General features: G+C 33.9%; 1 protein-coding gene across 2 annotated transcripts; it reads right to left on the bottom strand.

Annotated features, from left to right (window-relative positions):
* Nucleotides 1–1,530: 1,530 nt before the first annotated feature.
* On the bottom strand, nt 1,531–22,321 carry LOC135801292 (zinc finger protein castor homolog 1-like). Of its 2 annotated transcripts, XM_065314723.1 has the most exons (7): nt 22,189–22,321; nt 20,133–20,223; nt 5,775–6,921; nt 4,748–5,715; nt 4,562–4,663; nt 3,502–4,392; nt 1,531–3,422 (listed from the first exon to the last, which is right to left on the bottom strand). In XM_065314723.1, exons 1-7 carry the CDS (start codon nt 22,222–22,224, stop codon nt 3,148–3,150), a joined length of 3,510 nt encoding a protein of 1,169 aa, XP_065170795.1. In that variant the 5' UTR covers nt 22,225–22,321; the 3' UTR covers nt 1,531–3,147. The 2 variants fall into 2 exon arrangements, with proteins under 2 accessions (XP_065170795.1, XP_065170803.1); XM_065314731.1 differs by lacking the exon at nt 4,562–4,663.
* Between the last annotated feature and the right edge of the window lie 14 nt (nt 22,322–22,335).

The raw sequence follows: 22,335 nt of genomic DNA, 5'->3' as shown, positions 1-22,335 counted from the left end.
CAAAAAATCGATTTTTTTTTTTTTGATATTTTCAAAGTTTAACTATTCAAGAATACGTGTACAAGAGGATTTTTCAAAATTTAAATTATTTTCCGAGATATAGCCGTTTTGGTGACACGGCATCCATACTGGTTCGCATTGACGCGAAACTTTAAACGTGTTTTTCTCGAAACTGTATTTTTCGAGACGGTACCCACGATTTCTCAACTTCTACTGAACCGATTTACTTGAAATTTTTACAGAGTCTTCTTTATAGACTTTTCTTTAAGATGAACTACGCTTATCCCCAAATTCCGATTTTAAATATTCCAAAAAAAATCTAGAATATCAAAAAATAAGGGTGAAAAAATCACTATTTTTTCAAACAGTCGCCATTTTGTGAAAAACTTTTTTTTTCACTTGTCCGTAGTTCATATGATTGCGACATTATTCTAGATTAATAATTAATTATTCTAGATTAATTCAGATCACTTGGAGGGCTAAAATCATGGGTACGGTCACCTGCCAATTTTTTGGGACCTCTCACTTCATCACCTGCTGGAATTTAAAATTTTGAACTTTTTTCAGTTTTTATTTTTTTTTTGTATTCTCAAAACATTAATAAATAAGTGTTAAAAAATGGATAGTAAAAATGTTAATTGATTTTTTTTACGGCCTTTCCTTAATTTTTATATTTTTGGGATTATTCTGAATCTTGTCATTTATTACATTAATAGGAATGTATTATTATTAGGATAAACTTTGTCTTAAAAAGGCTTAATTACTTCTTTTTTTGTTTGGTAGGAATGCAAAAGGGAAGCTTCTGGTGCTGGAGCTCCAAGTCCCATCTTTTTGGCAGTTTTAGAAGAATGTTAATGTGGATCAGTCAAGAGCAGAAGGAATAACATAATGTCGGTACGGGTCAGGGTGTAATTATACCAAAGAAGGAGGATACAAAGTAGACAATACTATTAAAACCCTTTTCTCTACATTCCTTGCATCTTCGTAGTTTCTCCTCATCGAACAACAATGGCGGAATAAGTCCTCTTTTCTATACTGCCCATATCAACCTTCTGAAAGGCTTAGATGTGCCTTAAAAATCACCGATTTTTAAAACATCAGTCAACGTTTTGAACATATGGTTGAAATTGCCTTGAAATACCAAAAAAACTTCGAAAAACGTAAACAAACTGTGACGAAAGATTTCAGCCTACTCGAATATTCTGCGCTCCTGATCGACACAGTGTGCTGAGTTGAATTCGTTCGAAAATTCGACGAAACATTTCAACCTCCTTCCACATTCTGCTCTCCTAATACCAACACTCTTTAAATATTGTGTTAGACGGATTAAATAGGTACTTAAGTCGTTAGTTAGGTCATACAGGGTGTTTTCTACAGAATGTTTAAAAAAAATCAGGAAAATCAATGATTTGCAAAATATGTCAGTTTAGTTTTGTATCTTCACCAAAACTGAACGTACATCAAACTAAATACATCTTACAAACACTGTAGTTGAAGATATGAACAGGTTTCATATTAAAAACACTCATCTGCTGGCTTAAAGTGTATATTTTAAAGTCTTGCAAAAAATGTTACGACTAGCTATAAACACATTGTACACTTATAAACTTATCATAATATTGTATGGACAAAAAGCAAACGAAAAAGAATGAAATCAATGAAAAGAAACACGAATAAAGCTACAAAATGTCGAAAAAAAGCAACTAAAATAACGCCAATTGAATGTCGCCAAATATGTCGCATCGTGAACTGAGTAAAATACATAGAATTAAAATAAGACCAATCCAATTCTCTCAAAAGAATCGAAATCGGTTATTGTACAGTACATAAAAAACAAAGTATGGCATATCGATTCACATGATCATGAAAATGATACAAATGTACAACTTTATACAATAAAAACAACAAAAGAAAAAAGAGAAGAAAAAAACCTGATTTGAAATCATATATAAACTAAAACTCGTTCAAGTAAAAAGAGTACTTGGTGTCCTTGGTGTTATTGTCGCATAGTTAATTAGTCGTAATGTCACAATACTGTCCAACATGTGTAAATAATCATATGGCACTTTATGGAATGGTATTTCTATATCGTCCTGCCTCAATCATAGCGCAAAATCATCAAATCGAAACATTCATAAATATATCGTCCAATAAATCTAAGAGAAATGCCTCATGTTCATGTAATTATTGTATGTTTTTGTTTAAGGCACTAGTACTAGAAAGAAACGTGTGCTAGTCAACTTGTACTCAGTGTTTCGATGATCAAAACTTTTCACTTGACTTTCCCACCATCAGGAAGAGATTCAGAAGCGATTCTTTTGTCGTACAAGTAAACGAATCAACTTCTGAAACAATTCCCGCAACAAAAATCGAGTGAAACGATCTCTGATATTGTTTCCTGTTGATATATTCGATATTCAACGCCGGGCGTTTCATTATACATAAATAGTATACGTATCAGTCAAATATTTCTATCAAATAATGTTCAAAAACACGGAAATATATAAATTCTAACCGCTACAATCTAGATAATTTCTCTCTATCATATAATATTATATAAATATTTGATAATCTCAATGCGAACAATGTTCCTTAATAATTTATATGTTTTATTTCGTTTCGAGTGTGTGCGTCAATAAATAATGTACAATCAACTAGAATCTATAAAGCAAAACAAACAAAAAAAAAACACCCTGTGTTATGAATTTTACGAATAAAATAACCTAAAAATAATTGGATAATAGTACGATTTGAAAGATTTAGAGAAATTAAAAATTTCGTGATTAAATCAAAAAACTAAACCAAAAAAAAATAATGTTTTGTACGATGTGTCTTCGAACATGCTTCATGACTTGGTGTGTAGAATATGTGTAGATATAAATTAATGTCTAGGTTATCCTTCTAGGTTATGTACAATTGGATTGCTTCTAGAAGCGAATCATTTTACAACTATGAGGTATACATTCCTCGCTTTCATCATAGTCTGAATATTTTAAATCCACGGATTTCTTGACTCTCTTTAGCGTTAGTTATTGTTTTTCTTCAATTTTAGTTTGAATATCACTCGTTTTATATATTAATTAAATAAGCTATGATTTAAACGTCTAAAAGTTTATACTATGTACAAAGTCTTCGTTATTACTAAGTTTATCCTTCCATGTGTCGATACTTGTGTGCTGACATTTGAGCCAAGCCCAAGACGGCGTACTGACACTGCAAACAATGGTAATGAGTTTGTTTGCCACTGTGTTGACACGTTGTCGATCTGCATTGTTGCGAAGGAGTGAACTTCTCGAAACCAGCGGCTTGGATCGAATCCAGTTTCTGATGCTGTCGTCGATGCGCCACCACTTTGTTTGTGTCAGTGCAGACAAAATCGCATTTGAGACAATGGAAATGCGATGCTTTGTTTTGGGTAGATCCTAGTTTAAAAACAAAACATATTAGAGGTTAAATTATAACATAACCTATTATAAAGTCTATTATTGTTAAAATACTAACCTAAATGAGCTGTATATGCACAATCAGGTCTTCCACAGCTGACATTCGCTCGATACTGCTGGAAATCACCACCCATGAGTGTGTCTAACCTTTCATGACGGGCCGTATGCTGGACAAATCGAGTTTTATCACAGAAGCTGTACCCGCAGTCCATGCGCTGGCAGTGGAAGTGCGTCTGATGCTCACGGTACCCGCAATGTTGATATTGACAGTCTTCGTTGAACCTAAACCTTAGATAACCTTCAGGTACAGGTTCATCCTTTAAAATTCTCATCGAGGATTGAATGCGTGCTTTTTTGGCTTCGGGGGACATATCTTGAGCACCTTCCAAAGCACGTTTATTCAAATTGGCGGCCATTGCAGCCAGGGGACTCATGTTATCACCGTACAAAGGATTCTGCATCATAGCTTGATGTTGGAACATCAACTGTTGGGATGATAACGCCGCAGCTGCAGCGTATGACTGCGGGAGGAACTGCTGTTGTTGCATGAGAGCAAATTGCAGATTAGCTGGGAAGTTACCGAAGTGTTGATAGGCTTCGAATTGTTGTTGAAGGTAACCTCCATTGGAAGGTTCTTCTTTGATTTGTGGAGTTGTAGGATTTTGTAGACTTTGAAGCGGAGCTACTTGAATCTTAGGACTTTTGGAAGCTGTGGGAGGTGGGGAAGGTGTCACATTACGATTGTTGTTATCTTCAGCATGAAACGTTTGACCAGAAAGCACTCCTGTGGAGTGTTTCGCCACGTGGACAACAAGACGATCAATCTCAGAGAAAGCTTGGTTACAAGCATTGCAATGGTAGTGGAACTTCCGCTTGAGTTTACAAAATGGCCGCGAGCAACTCGACTCAGGCCCGTAAAGAGTATTACTCCCGGAGATATCATTAGAATCTATAAACAAACAAATATTTATAAATAAAACAAAAAATTGAAATTAAGTTAGTTTATGTTAAGTTAGGTTATGTTAGCCATGTCATGCAGCGCATAATTAGTCAAGTTAAGTAGTGAGTGTGGGTGCAATATGCGAGACGACGCCATTTTGATGCGGGCGATAAATTACCTGTGCTCTTACTAACGTCGGGCGATTTGCGCTCGTGCACGGTGGCGGGCGCGGGCTGTGCAATGCTCGACAGAGGATAGAAAGTCCCCGAAGCTTTCACCACTAGAAAAACAGAGTGCGACCCTCAGAGTAACATAACCTCAACTCAACACAACACAACGCAAACCTACTCATCACCCAACTTACCGGAAACTTTCTCCTGCGTCTTATCACGATCATCACGCACAATATTCGAGGTGGTAACCATGTCCTCTGCTTCGTTCTTGAATTGTTGTTTGAGATTCTGTTCCTGTTGCTGCATGTCCCACGGTTGATGCACTAAACTATGAAGAGACAACGTAGAATATTTGACGAATGTGTAATTACAATCGCCGCGAGTGCAATGAAAATGGCGCTCCATTTTGTGTTGACAGCTTGCAAGTCTACAATCAGTTCCTTTCTCGAAGAATTCATAACCTTCCAAAATGTCGGGATTATCATGGAAGTCTTTACTATGGGTTACAAGGGTTTCTTCTTTATCAGTGACATACATACAACGATTCTGTACGCAGTGATAATGCATGGAACCCATGTATGGGCACATCATATCCGGACACTTGGAATTCTCAGGGAAAACATCAAATCCTTGCACTTGAAGATTAACACCATCAATGAAACCACTCTTTGGGGATTTGGGACTTGTGGATCTTTCATCCGAATCATCCTCTTTGTTGTTCATGGTAGGTGTTGATGTGGAAGAGGGTTTCGGTAGTTTGAAACTAGTGAAAATCGCCTGTGGGGAATCCATGATATTCTGCCCGGTGTTTTGATAGTCATTGTTCCAGACCTCAATCACACGATTCTTGGGAGGACGTCCGCGTTTCCTTGCGAACATACCATCAATGGAAGTGGTGAGATGGGTCATTGTAAGCGGGTCTTTGGTAAGGGATAACTTCTTCGAATATTCATGCATTTTGTAGTGTTCTAAACGACGGAAAGTCTTGTCTTGAGGGAGGATCACTTCACGGCAGTGTTCCAACGTGCAGTGGTAGTGCTTGTCTTTGGCTTGATATGGACAGGTGGTTGGATCTTCACAAGTCAAAGTGAAGAACATCTCTGTGACCTGTTCCTGTTGATCATGTTGTCTTGCGTGCTCCCTGGCGGCTTCCTTGGAACTAAAACATGAAAATTTTAGGTTAGAATTGTTTAGTTTTTGTAAATAGATAAAACTAACCTGAAAGTCATCTCGCAAAGCTCGCCATTGCAGTGATAATGTTCAGTGTTAACATATTCACATCCACAATTCTCATTCCCACTGTATAACTGACAATATTTCCTCCAAATCTCTTCAGAATGTGTCGCCCAGTTTAAACTAGCCTCATCAAAGTTGCTCTCACCCGCAGTTAGGTCCATAGCACTGTTATCCTCATCATAAGAAATCGGAGAATTCCTCTCACTTAAAGATTCTGAAGTATTCGAACCCATTCCCATGGCGAATGCGTTCATATTAACCGCGTCAAAATCAGAAGGAAAACTTGTACTGCCTGCATCAGACAAACTCTTCATCATGCTCTGCGCTAACTTATACTTTCTGTAAGCTAATTCTGAGTCCTTCCTCTCGTGCTTTCGTTTATGTGAGAACAATTGTCCTGAACTGTGTAGCACGTAGTTACACTGTGGCCGAATGCAGTGAATATGGTTGCATACTTTCGAAAACCTGCACGATTCATAAGGACACGCTTCGTTCTTCATGAACTTCTTGAATCCATCACGACTCAATTGTTCATCCTTGATGTGATAGGTCTTGTGCTTCTCCATGTCGGATTTGTTTTTGAAAGTGTATCGACAATTCGAGCGTCTGCAGTGGAAATGTGTGGTCCTTTGACCAAAGAAGGCGCAATATGCAGCACCGCATTCCTCGGTGGCTCGGAAACGTTGGAATCCCTCTTGGATGATTGCGGAATCCTTGCGATGGTAATTGGCGTGCATTTGGACATCGGATGTGGAGATGTAGACTTTGTCACAACCCTCTTTGATGCAGTGATAGTGTGTTTGTTTCTTGTTGTGTGTGCAACAGTTACCATAGCGGTCCGAGCAATCATCCAGGGGGGAATAACGCATGAAACCATGTTGGAGAGACTCGTCGCGTTTCTTGTGCCATTTAAAATGGCGGATCATTTCTTCCTTCTTCAGAAACACGCGTGAATTGCAATCGAGGCAATGGAAATGCTCGCGGTAGTTTAGTTCCTTGCAGTAGGGACTACCGCATTCCATGGAGGACGAGAATTTCTTCACGTATTTGGAGTAGTCGATTTGGGTCTGGGATTTGGTTAGTAAAGACTGCGAATCACGTTGAGCGTTGAAGGTTTGGGCCATTATTGCTGAAACAAAAAGGGAAAATTTAAAATGGCTGTAAGTATGGTAGCCATGTTGGAATTTGGTCATGTTATATATCATTTTAAAGAGAATTTAATGGACTATAAATTGAAGTAAGTGGTGTAATTGTGGTTATGTTATTTAAATAGTTATAAGGGTTGAAAGATAAAAAATAGTGACTATAAATTAGGAGTATTTCAATAGCGATTTAAACATGGTAGCCATGTTGGATATTGGCGATGTTATATATGAATGGAAAGAGAATTTTATAAGCTACAAAATGGCGCTTGTTTAATAATTGCAGCCATTTTGTTTCAAAAGTTATTTGGATTTAAACGTGGAAAATACATATGAATATTTGTGGTATTTCATTAGCGTTTTAAACATAGTTGCCATGTTGGATTTTGGTGATGTTATATATCACTGGAAAGAGAATTTTATAAGCTACAAAATGGCGCTTGTTTAATAATTGCCGCCATTTTGTTTAAAAAGTTATTTGCATTCAAATGCGAAAAAAAAACATATGAATATTGAAGTATTTCATTAGCGTTTTAAACATGGTAGCCATATTGGATTTTAGTGATGTTATACATCATTTGAAAGAGAATTTCACGAACTACAAATTGAAACTAGTTTTACATTTGTGGTCAGTTTGGTTCAAAAGTTATTAACATTTAAAGTTTAAAAAAATATATATAAATTTTGCAATATTTCTGCAACGTTTTAAACATGGTAGCCATTTTAAATTTTACTGATGTTATACATCATTTGAAAGCAAATTTCATCAGCATTCTCCTAAATAACAATCCAATAAATTATTCTTGATAGCTCAAGATTTATACACCAAAACTCCTAAAAGTGCCAGAACCACTAAAACTGACATTTCTTTGATTTCGCTGCCAATTTTCGCGTATTTCCCAGCTGTTCACCTCTTGGAAACACATAAAACCTCCATGGTAATTAATTCAACTCGAAATTAACGCGTATTGCATTATTACAATACCAAAACCGCTTCGAGTGTCACACATACGCACGCATCTCAAAAGCCGCCTGTTCTGTATCCGCACGTTCGCAGAATGAATGCAAAATAATGCATGCATAAAAAAAGCGCGCGCATTCGCGGAAAATCGGCGAAAACGCACGCCGGTGAAAGGCGCTCAGTAACGACCACGTCAAATCGGCAACGAAACGCCGCCATCACGAGCCGGTGGAAAAGCGCGCGCGCACACGACATTAACTTCTTTGAAAAAGGATCGCGGCGGCGCAAGAGCAGCGAAATATTCGTAATGTGCTTAATAGAAAACCGGCCGCGAGCCCTTTGATGCATCCGATATGGCGCACCCGAACGAAGCACAACAAAAGTGAGCAGAAAACAAAAGAATAGCGAAACAAAACCACAAACACGAACAAAAACTAATTGTATGTAGGTATGCAATACGCAATAGGTACTAGTTCATGTATATATATATAATAGTTTTTTTTTTGTAGTTTGTGTTGTGTGGTGTGTGCATGCTTGTTGCTGGTTTGCTTGGTGGCGCAAACGAAATGCGTAAAAATCCGAGCGGCGTTTATTCGTATTTATATATATTTTAATAGGATTTCTTCAAAGCTGTTTGCGGCGGCCGGACCGAGAGAAATAAAGTGGGCAATAAATGAATTCAGCATAAAAACCATTAAAAACGACCAAGCGACGCCAGCCCAACGGGCTTTGTGTGTGTTTATGCGTATGTGTGACAAGGTGACATTTTCTATTTTTTATTGTTGCGTACCATTGCGAGCAGTTTTACGAGATGATTTTGTTCTGCCCTTAAGTCTTAGCAGTCTGCTTTTTATTTTAAACAAACTATTAGACATAAAACACATTAAAATCGTAATAAGATGAATAAAAAAATTAATCGCTTCCTCGTATTAGTACACGGACGTCTTAAACTCATAAAGATAGATTTTATCATTTCATCAAACATTATATTCACATATTTTCGATCTTTAAGAGTGTAACTGATCATAAAACGTTTGGAGAAGTCTTTTCTCATGTTTTATATTCAATTTTACGTTTTAATGTTTTAATGCACGCCCTCTAAACAAACTTTATTTGCTTTTGTGTGCACCTAAGTTGCGTGTAAGTAAATCCTGTAAAACATTATTAAAAAGTACTTCGGTAACTTAACAGTTACAGTGTGTATAGAATTTTATTTTAAATATAAAATTAATTTTTTAGGTAAATTTTATAGAAAAATATCGAAGTTTTTATGAAGAAAATCAAAATTTTTAAAGTTAGATTTCAAGAAGCTGTAACTTTTTTTTCTGGTGATAATTTTAACACCCTGTAAAAATATATTATTTCGAAATTTAATAACTTAGACGCGTGCCAAATTTTAAACATATTGGATGGGTAATACAAAAACTACGTATTGTTTTTTGGAAAATATGAAGTACGAGGCAAAAAGTAAAAGAAACAACTTTGCCAAGTTTAACATCTTGTAACTCGCTTAATACTAACCACATCCTTTTCATTCAAAAATATGTTTTAATAGACTTTAATAAACTATAGATATGCAAAGAATCAAATCAATACTATAATTATTTTACGAATTATAAGACTTTTTTCAAAACGACACAAATTTCCAATATTTTTTAAAATTGTGTTGACATGTTTTTGAAACAAAAGTTCAACAAGCTGTAACTTTTTGACAAATGACAATTTTAACACTCTGTAAAAAGATATTGTTCCGAAATTTAATATACTATAAGCATGCCAAACTTTAAACATATTGGATTAGTAACTAAAAAATTACGTGTTGTTTTGTAAAAAAAGTAAAAATGTATTAAAGTAAAAAATCAAAGTAAACACTAAGTCAATTTTAACCCCTTGTAACACGCTTAATATTAGACAAATGTTTGTAATTCAAAAATACGTCATACTAAAATTTAATAAACTATAAGTATACAAAAAATCAGGTAAATTGCATAATTATCCTCCGATTGACAAGACATTTTATAACATATTGTCAGAACTGCGCTGTTATTTTAACACTGCACTTCAACAAGCTGTAACTTTTTTCAGACATAAAATTTTCATGATCTGTAGACTACCAAATTTCAACAAAATCAAAGCCGCCATTTTAAAATTACACCGCTTTTTAAACTATAGGTAATATATTCCACCAAATGACACTGTTTCATCTAAAATTATAGATACCAGTAATACTTAACATAACCTATAAACTACCAAAGTTATGTCCGAGTCCGCCATTTTGATTATGCTCAATCAATATGAATAAATTACAGTTTACACAGCGATTTAAAACGATTTCCAGTGTTTTTAATGATTTAAAAAGGTTGGCGTGGCGTTTTAGTGGGATTGTGTCGCGCATCAAGGCCGCGGAATCGAAGCCACGCCTGCCCGCCGTCCGACGGCCGCCCGCCCCCACTTTACGTTAGCCACGCGACGATTTAATCGAAATTCCTACCGCGCGCGGCAGATGTTTACTCGCTTCGCGCTCGATTTTGTTCTCGAGTGAGACTCGAAAATTAATTTCGACTAGCGCACACGTGAACAAACAAAACCACGACCGAAAAGCAAACAAATCGAATTAAAAGCTGAAATTCAAAACGCACTACCAACAACTACTCTACTACATAGATATTTCATAATCAGATTTATTTTTTTAGAAACTTTATTTTTATATTGCGAGATAATAAAAACGAGTTTCGGTGAAAGGGATGCACGCCCCCGAATGCGCCCCTATATTTCAACGTACGGATGGCTGGCGATTGAAGGGGTTGTTGTGTTCCAGTTGAGTTCAATTCAAAAATTTTAAATCTCTATTTTGAGCGCGACATGCCAAAAGGGTATATAGGGTAGCAATCTCATTACGCGTCGCAACAAAAGATGCAAAATGCAATTTTTTACCCGCTGCGTACATCCCCAATTGAATATTTTTTAAAAGGAGCGCGCTGGATGAAACTTTTTGTTTGTCCGCTTGAATTTCGAACGTTTTAAAACGGGGACAAAGGGTTCGAATTTCGAAAAATCTCCAAACACGTGTCCACCAAAAATTTAAGCCTGTATAACGTACACAAGTTTCGTTTAAATCCCTCGGGAGAGACGGGAATTATAAAGAGTTTATCAAAAGATGTTTTGAATCTGAAAGGATTTTACAGTTTTGTTGTGCAAAAAAGTAAGGTAAGTTTAAAACGGTATAACTTTTGATAGGGGCGAGTAATTTTAAATCTGTAAAAAACAATATTTAGGGATTTTAATTTTGTATAAGAAATTGTTATTATAATTGTTATTTCATGATAATTAATTGTTTTATAACGGTTTTTAACTCAAGGAAAATTTAAAACGCTAATATTTTAAAGGAAACTTCAAAGAGCTGTAACTTCTATATATATTAAGATTTGAACACCCTGTAAAAACAAGTCTCTCCAGAATTTAAGTATCAATGTGTGTTATAAATTTGAACAAAATCTAATGAATGAATTTAAAATTATATCCATGTTTTCATGAAAAGGCAAGAAAATACCTCAAATATTAATAATTAATTTTAAGACTCTGTAACCTCATAAATAATAATGGTTCACCTTCGTCATAAAAACATATTGCATTAAAATTTCATAATCTACAAACTCTCGAATTTTTAAACAAATTTCATGCATTGTAATTGCGTTAAAATTGTTTTTAACTATAAGAAAACATGAAAATTGATACAATTTTATATTAAACTTCAACATGGTGTAACTTCTGTATAAATTGCAATTTCTATACCCTGTAAAAACGAAAACCTCCAGAAATTAATTATTTATATCCATACCAAATTTTATCAAAATTTGTTGAACCGATTAAAAACTACAATCAATTTTTCATGAAAAAACATAAAAATACCTAAAAAATTAACAATAAACTTTAACACCCTGTAACTCCCAAAATAATAATCTCCCACCTTTGCACTAAAAACATGTCCTACTAAAATTTCCTCAACAACAAACCCTGAAATTTTCAAATAAATCCTTTGATTATTTACAAAAATACAAGACATTTATAAAACGCGCCGCTCCCAATCTCTGGTGGGCCGAAGCTCGCGCACACACCTAACGACAAATTCACGTCCGCAATCTGCTTAGCTCATAAACCATAAAATCTAAAATATAAATTCATAAATTCCATCTCTGCGCGACCCACCAACCGACCACTCCAGTTGTGCTCGCGTTCTTGACGGCTACGCGTCGGTTAAAAATTAAAACCTTCAAAAAAATCACTTCGCATCATCTCGCTCGCTCCTCGTACAAATCAAAAAAGAACACCGAGCACACACAAAAAAACATCAAGTTCAAGTCGAGACCCAAAACCTCAGATGAATTCAACACTCAGAGATGACCGAAAAATTTCTAGGGAGTGGTATTTAATATTAATTTTAATTATTTCAATAACAAATTTCAAATATTACCGCGCGTAATTAAAAAATACCAAAAATATTTAATGATTTGAACGAAAAATATCTTCGAGTAATGTTTATGCGTGTGTGTGGTTGTTTATTAGGCAATAAGCTCCCGTTTGGAGCTTACGTCAAGAGCAGCGAGCTTTAAACCTGCGTTCCTGATGAGTTTTACGAGTGCGCGTGTGCTGCACGCGTAATCAGCGTAATTAACCAGCTTCTCATTCCATCACACACACATGCATACGAGAAAAATAATTCTCACTAATAAAAATAAAAATTAAAGACTTAAAAACGAAAAAAGTGTAATAAATCCAGCTTCTAATGAGTATGAAGAATTTACACCATTATATATAGGTGTATGAATGTGTTGGTGTTATTATTTTTATACTTAAATTACGACTACTGCACAAAAGCTCATCATGACTCTTTTTTTCTTCGCTATAAGTACTTCTACATAGAAAGAAATGTAATTTTAATTTCGTGCGCGTCGAATAATTTTTAATAACGTGTTTTTAATGCCCCGCTCACTAAAAATTATGAAGTTTTACGTTTATGCGTTTTAAATTTTTTTATGCGCTGTGAGTGTGTGTGTTGAGAAATTAATAAAAAAAAGTGGATTTTTATCTGAAATTCCGATCTCGCCGCGTGTGCTGTAGTGCGCCGTCGGGGCCGTGATGTATTACGTTATTAATTTGGTCTCAAATGTTCGAAATGTTGGAAATGGTTTTTTTGGTTTATGAATTTTATTCCGAGGCGTTTCGGTTGGTATAGACGACGATGGTTTAATATTTTTGATTGATTTCCACAGCGCGCCGAGCGAGACAAACTGGTTTCCGAAAATTGGTCATAACTTCTTATCCACGCCGGCGATCGACACGAAATTATGACATGTTGTAGTTTAATTATTGTTACACCGAGCGTATTTTGGTTTTGGGACGGGTTTCACCTTGAGACGAGTTAGGAGGGTGTAAAGTTCACTGGGAATTTTTGTTAGAATTACGTAATATTCAACTTGTTAATAATTAGACTGTAATTAATTATTGTGTAGAGTTAGGGGTTTTAAATTTTCAGAGGTTTAAAGGAATAGATTCTACATGATTTGTATTTTTTTGTTTTTTAAATTTGTTCTTCTGATGATTGTTATAAACTTTTAAAGTTAACGGTAATTTTGACCCAAATTATGAACAATGTTATAAACTAAAAAAGCTCTTGTAACTCAGTTGTTTCTATCACAAAATTAACAAAACTAAAGTATGTTATAAACAATTAAATTTTAATGCAGACGTATTTTTTCGCCATATTCAAATTGCTTCAGACATCTGAGATATCAGCCCTTAAACTTTGACTAATATTATTACACCATTATTTGTTTTCAAATTAAACACAGAATATAAAAACTCTCGTAAATTTTTTGTTTATGATTGAAAATTGATAAAATTTACATATGTTATAAATAATTAAATTCTAATACGACATATTTTTACTGCGTTATTAAATTATGGCTATGAACTGAGATATCTACCCTTAAAGTTAAAGAAATAAAAATGTGACAATATCCACTAATTGATTATTGTCATAAAAGCTCTAGTAACTTTTTTGTTTCTTCAGCAAAAGTAATAAAATTGTAATATGTTATAAACAATTAAATTTTAATAGGACATATTTTTACCCCATTGGAAAATAATTGTTATAAGCTGAGTTATCAACCCTTAAAGTTAAACAATTTAAAAATAACATTACAACCAATTGATAATTGCAATAAAACCTCTCCTAACTTTATGGTTTCCATCGAAAAGGTAATAAAATTAAAATATGTTATAAATAATAAAATTCTAATAGGCACGTATTTTCACCCCGTGACAAAATTCCTAGTAGAACCAGAGTAATCGCCACTTAAAGTCTTAACAAACTATTGTGTTAAATAAAACACGCTTTAATGAATGCTTTACGAGCATAAATGCGACTACAAATGCGAATACGAGAGTTTGAATAGTTCCGAGCATGATTTGTCGCCTTTTTGCAATTTTTACAAGTTAATAAGTGCGGCCCAAGGTTGCGCCTTGACGTCCCCGCAGAGAATATTAGTACATTTGGTGAACAATAGCGGCTGGCCGGCTCGCGTCTCGCGCGCATAAAAATCCGAGATCATAATTCATACACGCACACACACAACATAAAAGTACGCATTTAAGAAAATGCCCTTTCTTGCAAAGAGAGGCGCGATGCGATTCCTCGACGCGCACTCCGCCGCGCTCGCCCCGCTTCTTATTATTTATATTTCGATTGAAATTTTTCATGTTGTGCGTTCGAGACGTCCCCATCTCACTCCAATTCGGCGCTGTGAGGCGCTCGTCTTCGTCGCGCGGCGACCAGTGATTAATCTCGCGGTGCAAGACGCGATCTTAAAACTTCGAAGTACGGTTTGAGGTTTAGCATTCGATTCCATATTCCGTGATATTCCATACAATTTAAAAATATGTATGGATGTGTGTGCTGGCGGAGGAGAGAGCTTTGTTTCGATGGGTTTTTTCGTTTTTCGATTTTTAAACGGTTTTATTTTTAATTTCCGACCGGAGAGCCGGCGAGCCGAACGCTTTACAACTCTTTATAACTCTTTGTGTACGTGCCGTTGGGCATATGTTTTAAATCATTTTTTTACTTGAGTGCTACGCCATCTTGCTTTGGTTGTATTCATCGCTCGAGTATTTTTTTATTCCGTTTTTAACGTAATTTTATTCTATAATTTGTGAAAGGTCTGATAACTTTTTTGTTTCTTGAGAAAAGATCTTTAACATTGAATATGTTATAAACAATTAAATTTAAACATAGACGTATTTTGAACACGTGGTAATATTCTTATCAGAAACTGTTCTTATCAACCCTTAAAGTTACTTTGTAAATATTTTGTTAAAAAAATTGGTTTTCATAAACCCCTTGTAACTTTTTTGTTTATAAATATATTTATACTGAATTATGATATGTTATAGACAACTAAATTTCACCTAGGGCGTATTTTTACCCCGTTCAAAATTTAAAACCAAACCAGAGTTATTAACTCTTAAAGTTGAAGATGATTTATAGATGCTTCCGCGTTGACTTCAAAGTTGTCAACTAATAAAACCTCTTGTAACTTTTTTCTTTGTAAACGAATTATTATCAAATTTTAATATGTTATAAACAATTAAATTTTAATATAGACGTATTTTCACCGTGTGATGATATTTTTATCACAAACCTAATTATCAACCCTTAAAGTTGCATTGAACATATTTATTTCAAAAAAATCCGGAATGCATAAAACCCCTTGTATCTTTTTTGTTTATAAGCATATTAATACCAAATTATAATATGTTATAGACAATTAAATTTCAACTCGGACGTGTTTTTACTCCCTTCGAAAATTTCTAACCGAAAAGGAGATATTCACCATTAAAATTGAAAATTAATTTTTCATGCTTCAGCGATGATTAAAAAAAGTAACAACTAATAAAACCTCTTGTAACTTTTTGTTTATAAACAAGTATTGTCAAATTATAATATGTTATAAACAATGAAATTTAAACATGGACGTATTTTTACCTCAACTTAAAATATTCACTCCCCACCGACTTACAGCCCTTTAAACTTTTATTTCGTATATACATGTAAGTTGTAAGCAATTGTATGGCATGTGAGTACGTGTTTAAATGCGTATGTGTCGCATTAAAAGCATTCGGCTCGTATAAATTAACATGAATATAATTCGGAATTTATTCCTCGTCTCTGCAACGTTTTCTTCGCTTGATTCAGGAATATATTCATCATATTCATCGTCTTTGTGCGTCTTTCTTTTCACGCAACGCACACGCACGCATTCATCAAGAAATAAATTGAAATATAAAAAAATATTACACATACGTACACACACAATAAACATTTATATGTAAGCAGATGTTAGTTTTTTTCCTTCTTCACTTTTATTACGATTTTAATTTAATATGGGATTCGGATTTAAATTTGAATCCGAAAGGGGGATTTCGAAGCGAAATTAAATTCGAAAACCGGCTGAGGATGAATTTTATTTCGAGCTGGGAGGAGTGAAACACACACACATGACCCCCGAATTATAAAAGAGAGGAAGCGACGATTGAAATAAAAATAAAAACGCGAAGAAAGGGTGAAAAGAGGCACAGAGGCACGCAGTGTGCCCGCCACCCTATTTGAACGCACACGCTGTACTAATAATGCAAACTTACCGATTGTGAACGATTGTAAGCTTTATATTACTTTAACCCTTTCAAAATCATTCAGTTTTTTTCAGTTTAAAGATTAAAAAACGCGATTTTTTAATAATAACAGAGGAACGCGTTTAAAGGGTTATCATTTCGCTTGGGGTACGAATTTTGACATGGGGTAAAAATATGTCCTGCTTAAATTTAATCCTTTATAACATATTACAATTTTATAGAAATTTGTTTATAAATAAAAAAGTTACAAGAGGTTTTATGGTTGCAGACATGTAACATTCGCCAATATATGAAAATAAAAATTTGTAAACTTTAAGAGCCAATAATTTTGTTATTAATAAATATTTTGCAACGGGGTAAAAATACGTACCTCATTAAATTTAATTGTTAATAACATATTTTAATTTGAAAACAATCAAATAATAACCAACAAAGTTATGAGAGCTTTTATAAAATATGTGTAATAAATACAATTTCATTTTAATTCAAGTTTAAGGGCTGATAACTTAAGTAATAGTAAGAATATTACAGCCAAACTTGCATAAATTTGTTGTAAATTTAACGCACTACAACATATTCTCAATTCATTATTATTCTTTCAGAAATAACTAAACTGCGGGATGATTTGTTTGTCATTGACTTTAAAAACGTAAAAAAATCACAAAAACAGAAATCTAAGTTTAAGAGTGAATAACTTTCTTCATACTCAAAATTTTCGAATGGGCTCGAAACATGTCTCCATAGAATTTAATTGTTTATAACATCCTTTAATATCAACAAAATCTCTTTATAAACAAAAAAGTTATAAGAGCTTTTTTTGTAATTTTCGTTTTCATTAAAAAATATTACTAATTTTAGTTTAAATGCCTATAACAACCCTTCAAAATATTTCTAATTGATTTACTGATTCTAAAAATACTAGACAATTAAATCCTTAACAAAAGTGTTTTTATTTCATCACTCTGTCTGTCCGTAAAGCCGAGTTATTTAAAGTTTTCTATTTGGTTGTAATGAAATATTGAAAATAAATTTATTTACGAATGACAAATGACTGCAACTCCACTCGGTCGCATTCAATGCCTCAACGTTTGATGACATTTTATGAATAAATTGAGTGGAATTGAGTTCGTTTATCCTTCCATCGCCATGCGCATGTGCGTGTGTATGAGCATGTACGTGCGCGTAAATCGAGCCGAATCAAGTTGAATCAAGTCGAATTAAACGAATTCCGTTTTATCGTTAACACACAACGCGACAAACACACAATTCAACTCGCTGCGCTGCGCTGCCCGTTAATAACAATAATAGTAATGTGATTCTCTCGTAAAATGGGTTTTCCTCCTTCCACCGCTCGCTTTATAAAATTTGTATAAATTGAAATAAATTGGCTGGCAATTGTCGTGAGAAGACCCTCTCTCACAAACAGCACGCACACAGCGCTAAATAAAAACATAACCGATGTGTGTTTGTGTGTGTTGTGTACAGGTCCGTCTTTGGAGAGAGATTTTCATTGCTTTCATTGCCGTCAATTGACGTGATTATGGTAATTGCTGCTCGCGCGCCGCACGCTCGTCCAGAAATAAAATAAAATTAAAAAACAACTCGTCACACACACATATATATTTATACACGGATGTCAGTCGTCCTCCGGTGATGTGGTGTTTTATTGCGACATTCGTGAACGCATGCGATTCGCGATCGGATCGGTATTTGTTATTTCGGTCGCGATGACATTTTCGCTGCTTTCCTCTTTCTTATTTGCGGCCGATCATCGGAACACGCATTGCGACTATTTTTTTGGCAGGCTAATGTGCGTCGAATGTCGAATTCCGCGATTGCATTCTTTTCTAGCGCACTGAGTGCTACGAATGAGGCAAAAACTCGCAGAAAAATCAACAAGTTTTTAAAGTACTGTAACTTTTTTGTTTATAAAGTTACAAGGTTAAAATTTGGAGGTTTTGTAAAGAATAAAATTTTATTTGACACGTGTTTTTGTGTTTTTTGATTAAGTTGTTAACAATTAATTTATAGGGTGTTGAAATAAAATCCAAGAAAAAATTGAAATTTTTCATTAAGTTGTTAAAAATTTCATAATAAATTATTGACGCAATCAATATAAACAAAATTTGTACCCTTGATAAATGATTAAATTATACGTCAAATGCACTTTAGTTTGTTGAAATATTCCATTTGGTTAATGAGTTATCTTTTGTTAAAATTGAGTAAATTTTTATGTTCAAAAATTCACTTCGTTTTGGTAATTAATATTTTACACTATAATAACTAATTAATGTGCAAAACGAATTACTTCAAATTTTGTACACTGCCTATATATTTAATACAGAATGGAATAAATTTTAAATTTTGAAAAAAATCCAACCCGAACCTGAGTTACAGCGATTTTTGTTACAACCCAAACTTTTTATTGATAAAAAAACAAATTTTCTTAAAATCGTCATAATTAATTACTCCTATAAGCTAGATAACTGTAATTTGGTATATTGATAGTCAATTAAACACTCTTGAAGCCTCTTTTTAAAAATTTCAAAAATCTCCATTAACAACAAAGTTATATGCAAATTTGTACGAGGAAATAAATTCTGACACAATTTGTAAAGCAAACATCCAGTAGATGTGCACTGTGCATCGCTCATCTATTTCCAACCAGTTTCTCTAGAGATCCGCGCACACAACAAACGCTCTAGGCTCGCCTAGCTATAGCCCCGGAGACAATTTGCGATTTATTAGATTTATTTGCGCGATGCGCCGTCTGAGCGATATCTTTCTGGCGCGTTTGTCGCGGAAATAGAAAAGCTCGCAGCGGCAGCGCCAAACTGCAAGCGCGCGCCGCAAAATGTCAAATTTTTGGCGCTGCGCACCGAAAACGAAAAATTCCCGAACGAACGTTTAATTATAAATGCGCGCACACCGGCGAGAACAAACGCAAAGAGCGAATTCGCACACTGCGCGCCTATTTTTGTCGTTAATTACCGCACCACGAGAAAAGCTTCCAAAAGCTCGAAACTCCACACACAAATTGTTCGAATCTATTCAAAACAAAAAATTCTCCTCTCTATGCACACGCATATGAAATCTGTTTAACTCCTCGAGTTTAAATTTAATTCGTGCTTAATTTAACTTTGACCAGCATATCCGTTTCTTTCGTATGAGATAATTGAAAAAAATGAAATCACGCCACGCGCATATGTGTATCATGCGTGTGTATGTGTGCGTGAACATTAAAATCAATTGAACGCCCGAGTTTGTCGTTAATGAGGAAACAAATGTTTTTTTCAGAGCAACGCGCGCGTACTGAAATCACAGGAAAGTCGAAACAATTGCGGCGCATTAAACACAATTAAATGAATTAAATAAATTACGTTGATTAAATGGGAGCATTTTTATCTTCATACGCATGCATTCACACTTGTTCACGCCAATCGTATTTTGTTTTATTTTATTTTTACGTTTAACTTATTAAAAAAATAGTGGGCGATAAAGTATGAAGTGTACAACATGCGAAAAATATTGTAGGTTATAAACACTTACCATTTAGTGGACTAGTCGTGTCGAAAGATGGCGGTGGGCTGCCATCCTCTGATTTCATGCTGCTGTAATTTAATAGGTGTGGAAATATACCCTGGAAAGAGTTATTGTTTTAAAAGTGTTGTAACTTTTTTGTTTATAGAGGTATCATGTTGAAATTTGGCAAGGATGTAGACAGATATATTGTAGTCAATATGTGTTTAAATGCTTTTTGATTGTTTTGCCCTGGAAGAATTTATAAGGTGTTGAAATAACTGTTTTGTAAAAAATGTAAAATTTTCTGTAAGCACTTTAAAAGCTTATAAATAATTAACAACAAATTTAAATGCAAAGAAACTATCATCATTGGTAGAATAATAAATTCTACGCATATTTACATTTAGTCTGTTTAAATATTCTTCTCTAATCAGAAGTTATCTTGTGTTAAAGTAGCCTAAATATTTTTAAAACTATTTTTGATATTAAAAAATATTTAAAAATAAAATAATTAATTACTGACAAATGCAATTATTATCAATTTAAACACAACTATAAAATATTAAATTCTGCGTCAAATAAACTTTGAACCATTAAGATATTTCAACCCTATCAAACGTTATTTATTGTTAAACTTCATATTTCTTAAATGCAGAACAAATTTCATGGAATTTGAACTAAATGTAATATTTTTTACAGTTATTAATCTAAATTAAACTAAAATATAATAAAAGCATAAAAACTAAGCGTTAATGAGAAATCTTAGAAAAAAAAGTAGCGAGTCATTTAAAACCTAGTCTTTAATTGACGCACGCAGGTGGTAATTACTTGGTACATTTATAATTTTCGACTGCTTTATATTCCATCGTTTCCTCATTTTGGTTTTCTTTTGTTCGTTTTCGTTTTGTTTGTTTGTTTTCAACGTTGAGTCACAATCACAAAACTTCGATTTCACACCGAATTTTCGCATAATTATAACACCAAACCGCCAAAATAAAGGCATACAACCCAAAACGTAATTGTAATCGTAATTTTAATTCTAATTACGCCTCAAACTCCAAGTTGAAGGAATGTAAATATAAAATACAGCACTCAGTGTGTAATAAACAGTCAGAAGAAGAAGAAAAAATAACAAATGGAGGCAGAAGCCGAGAATAAATTATAATGATGTTTGTAATTATCGCCCGGTGAGTTGGATTTAGAAAAAAACGCAATTATCGCCACCAAAAATTAACAACAAAAAAAACAAATGAAGAGCCGAAATTAAATGTGAGTAACGGTTTCGTGAATTAACTCGGTTTAGATTAGAAAAATACGAAATTAAACAAACAATAAATCTAATAATTAATGTGAAAAAAATTTGTTTGTAATTATAAACAAATTATATTTGTTTCACGCTTGATTTTCAATTGTTTTTGATATGCGTGTTATGAAAGCAACAAAAACGAATGGAAATCGTTAGAAATTCAACGTTGGAATGTTTCGATAGAGAATTAATATTCGTGTTGTCTAAATAACCAACCGGAAACGACGTGATGTGCATTTTAGGAGGTTATAAACCAGCAACCCAATATACACCAAAGTACTTACACGTGAATTTTCATTAGGTGTTTATTTTCTGGCATTATTACGTTTAATTTGTTAAAATATTCTCATATATCAAGGAATTATCAGTGTTAAAGTGACCAAAATATTTTTTTTAAATTAATTTTTGATTTTTCTACTTAAAAGTTAAATTATTAATTATTGGCCAATGCAATTAGTATTAAATTAAGACAGGTCATAAAATATTAAATTCTGCGTCATATAAACTTTGAACCATTAAAATATTTCAACCCTATCAAAAGTTATTCAATGTTAAACTTGATAAATCATCAAAAATATTTCGACAACTTTAACACAGGATAACTTCTGATCAAATTGGAATATTTAAACAAACTAAACGTAAATACGCGTAGAATTTATCATTCTACCATTGATAATAATTTCATTTAATTCGAATCGATACTTAAGAAGTTATAAGCACCTATTAACCTAAAATTTTAAATATGCAACCCAAAACACACCAAAACATTCTACTTACTCGTGAATTCATAAGATGTTTATGATTTTCCTCCATAATAGTACGATTTCGCAACGCTTCGAGTTGTTCCAGTTGATTATACGAATACTCCAATCCGGGTAGCTGTGATAACGCAGTCAGATTGGATAAACTCGATAGGTTAGACAG

The sequence above is a fragment of the Atheta coriaria genome, unplaced genomic scaffold, assembly GCF_025399875.1.
Source record: "Atheta coriaria isolate IRGN ID8LTWV9N9 unplaced genomic scaffold, Caltech_Dcor_3.1 hic_scaffold_2_pilon, whole genome shotgun sequence".
NCBI classification, from domain to species: Eukaryota; Metazoa; Arthropoda; class Insecta; order Coleoptera; family Staphylinidae; genus Dalotia; species Dalotia coriaria.
The sequence above is the reverse complement of the archived record's forward strand: the minus strand, read 5'-3'. Positions and strand labels throughout refer to the sequence as shown.

What these genes read in the sequence shown, in the direction of transcription:
- LOC135801292 (XM_065314723.1), bottom strand. Translation starts at nt 22,224, where the DNA reads ATGGAGGAAAATCATAAACATCTTATGAATTCACGA. An exon ending in AACATCTTATGAATTCACGA is followed by an intron (nt 20,224 to 22,188) that starts GTAAGTAGAATG and finishes AACTCTTTCCAG; the next exon opens with GGTATATTTCCACACCTATT. An exon ending in CGACGTTAGTAAGAGCACAG is followed by an intron (nt 4,393 to 4,561) that starts GTAATTTATCGC and finishes GTTTGTTTATAG; the next exon opens with ATTCTAATGATATCTCCGGG.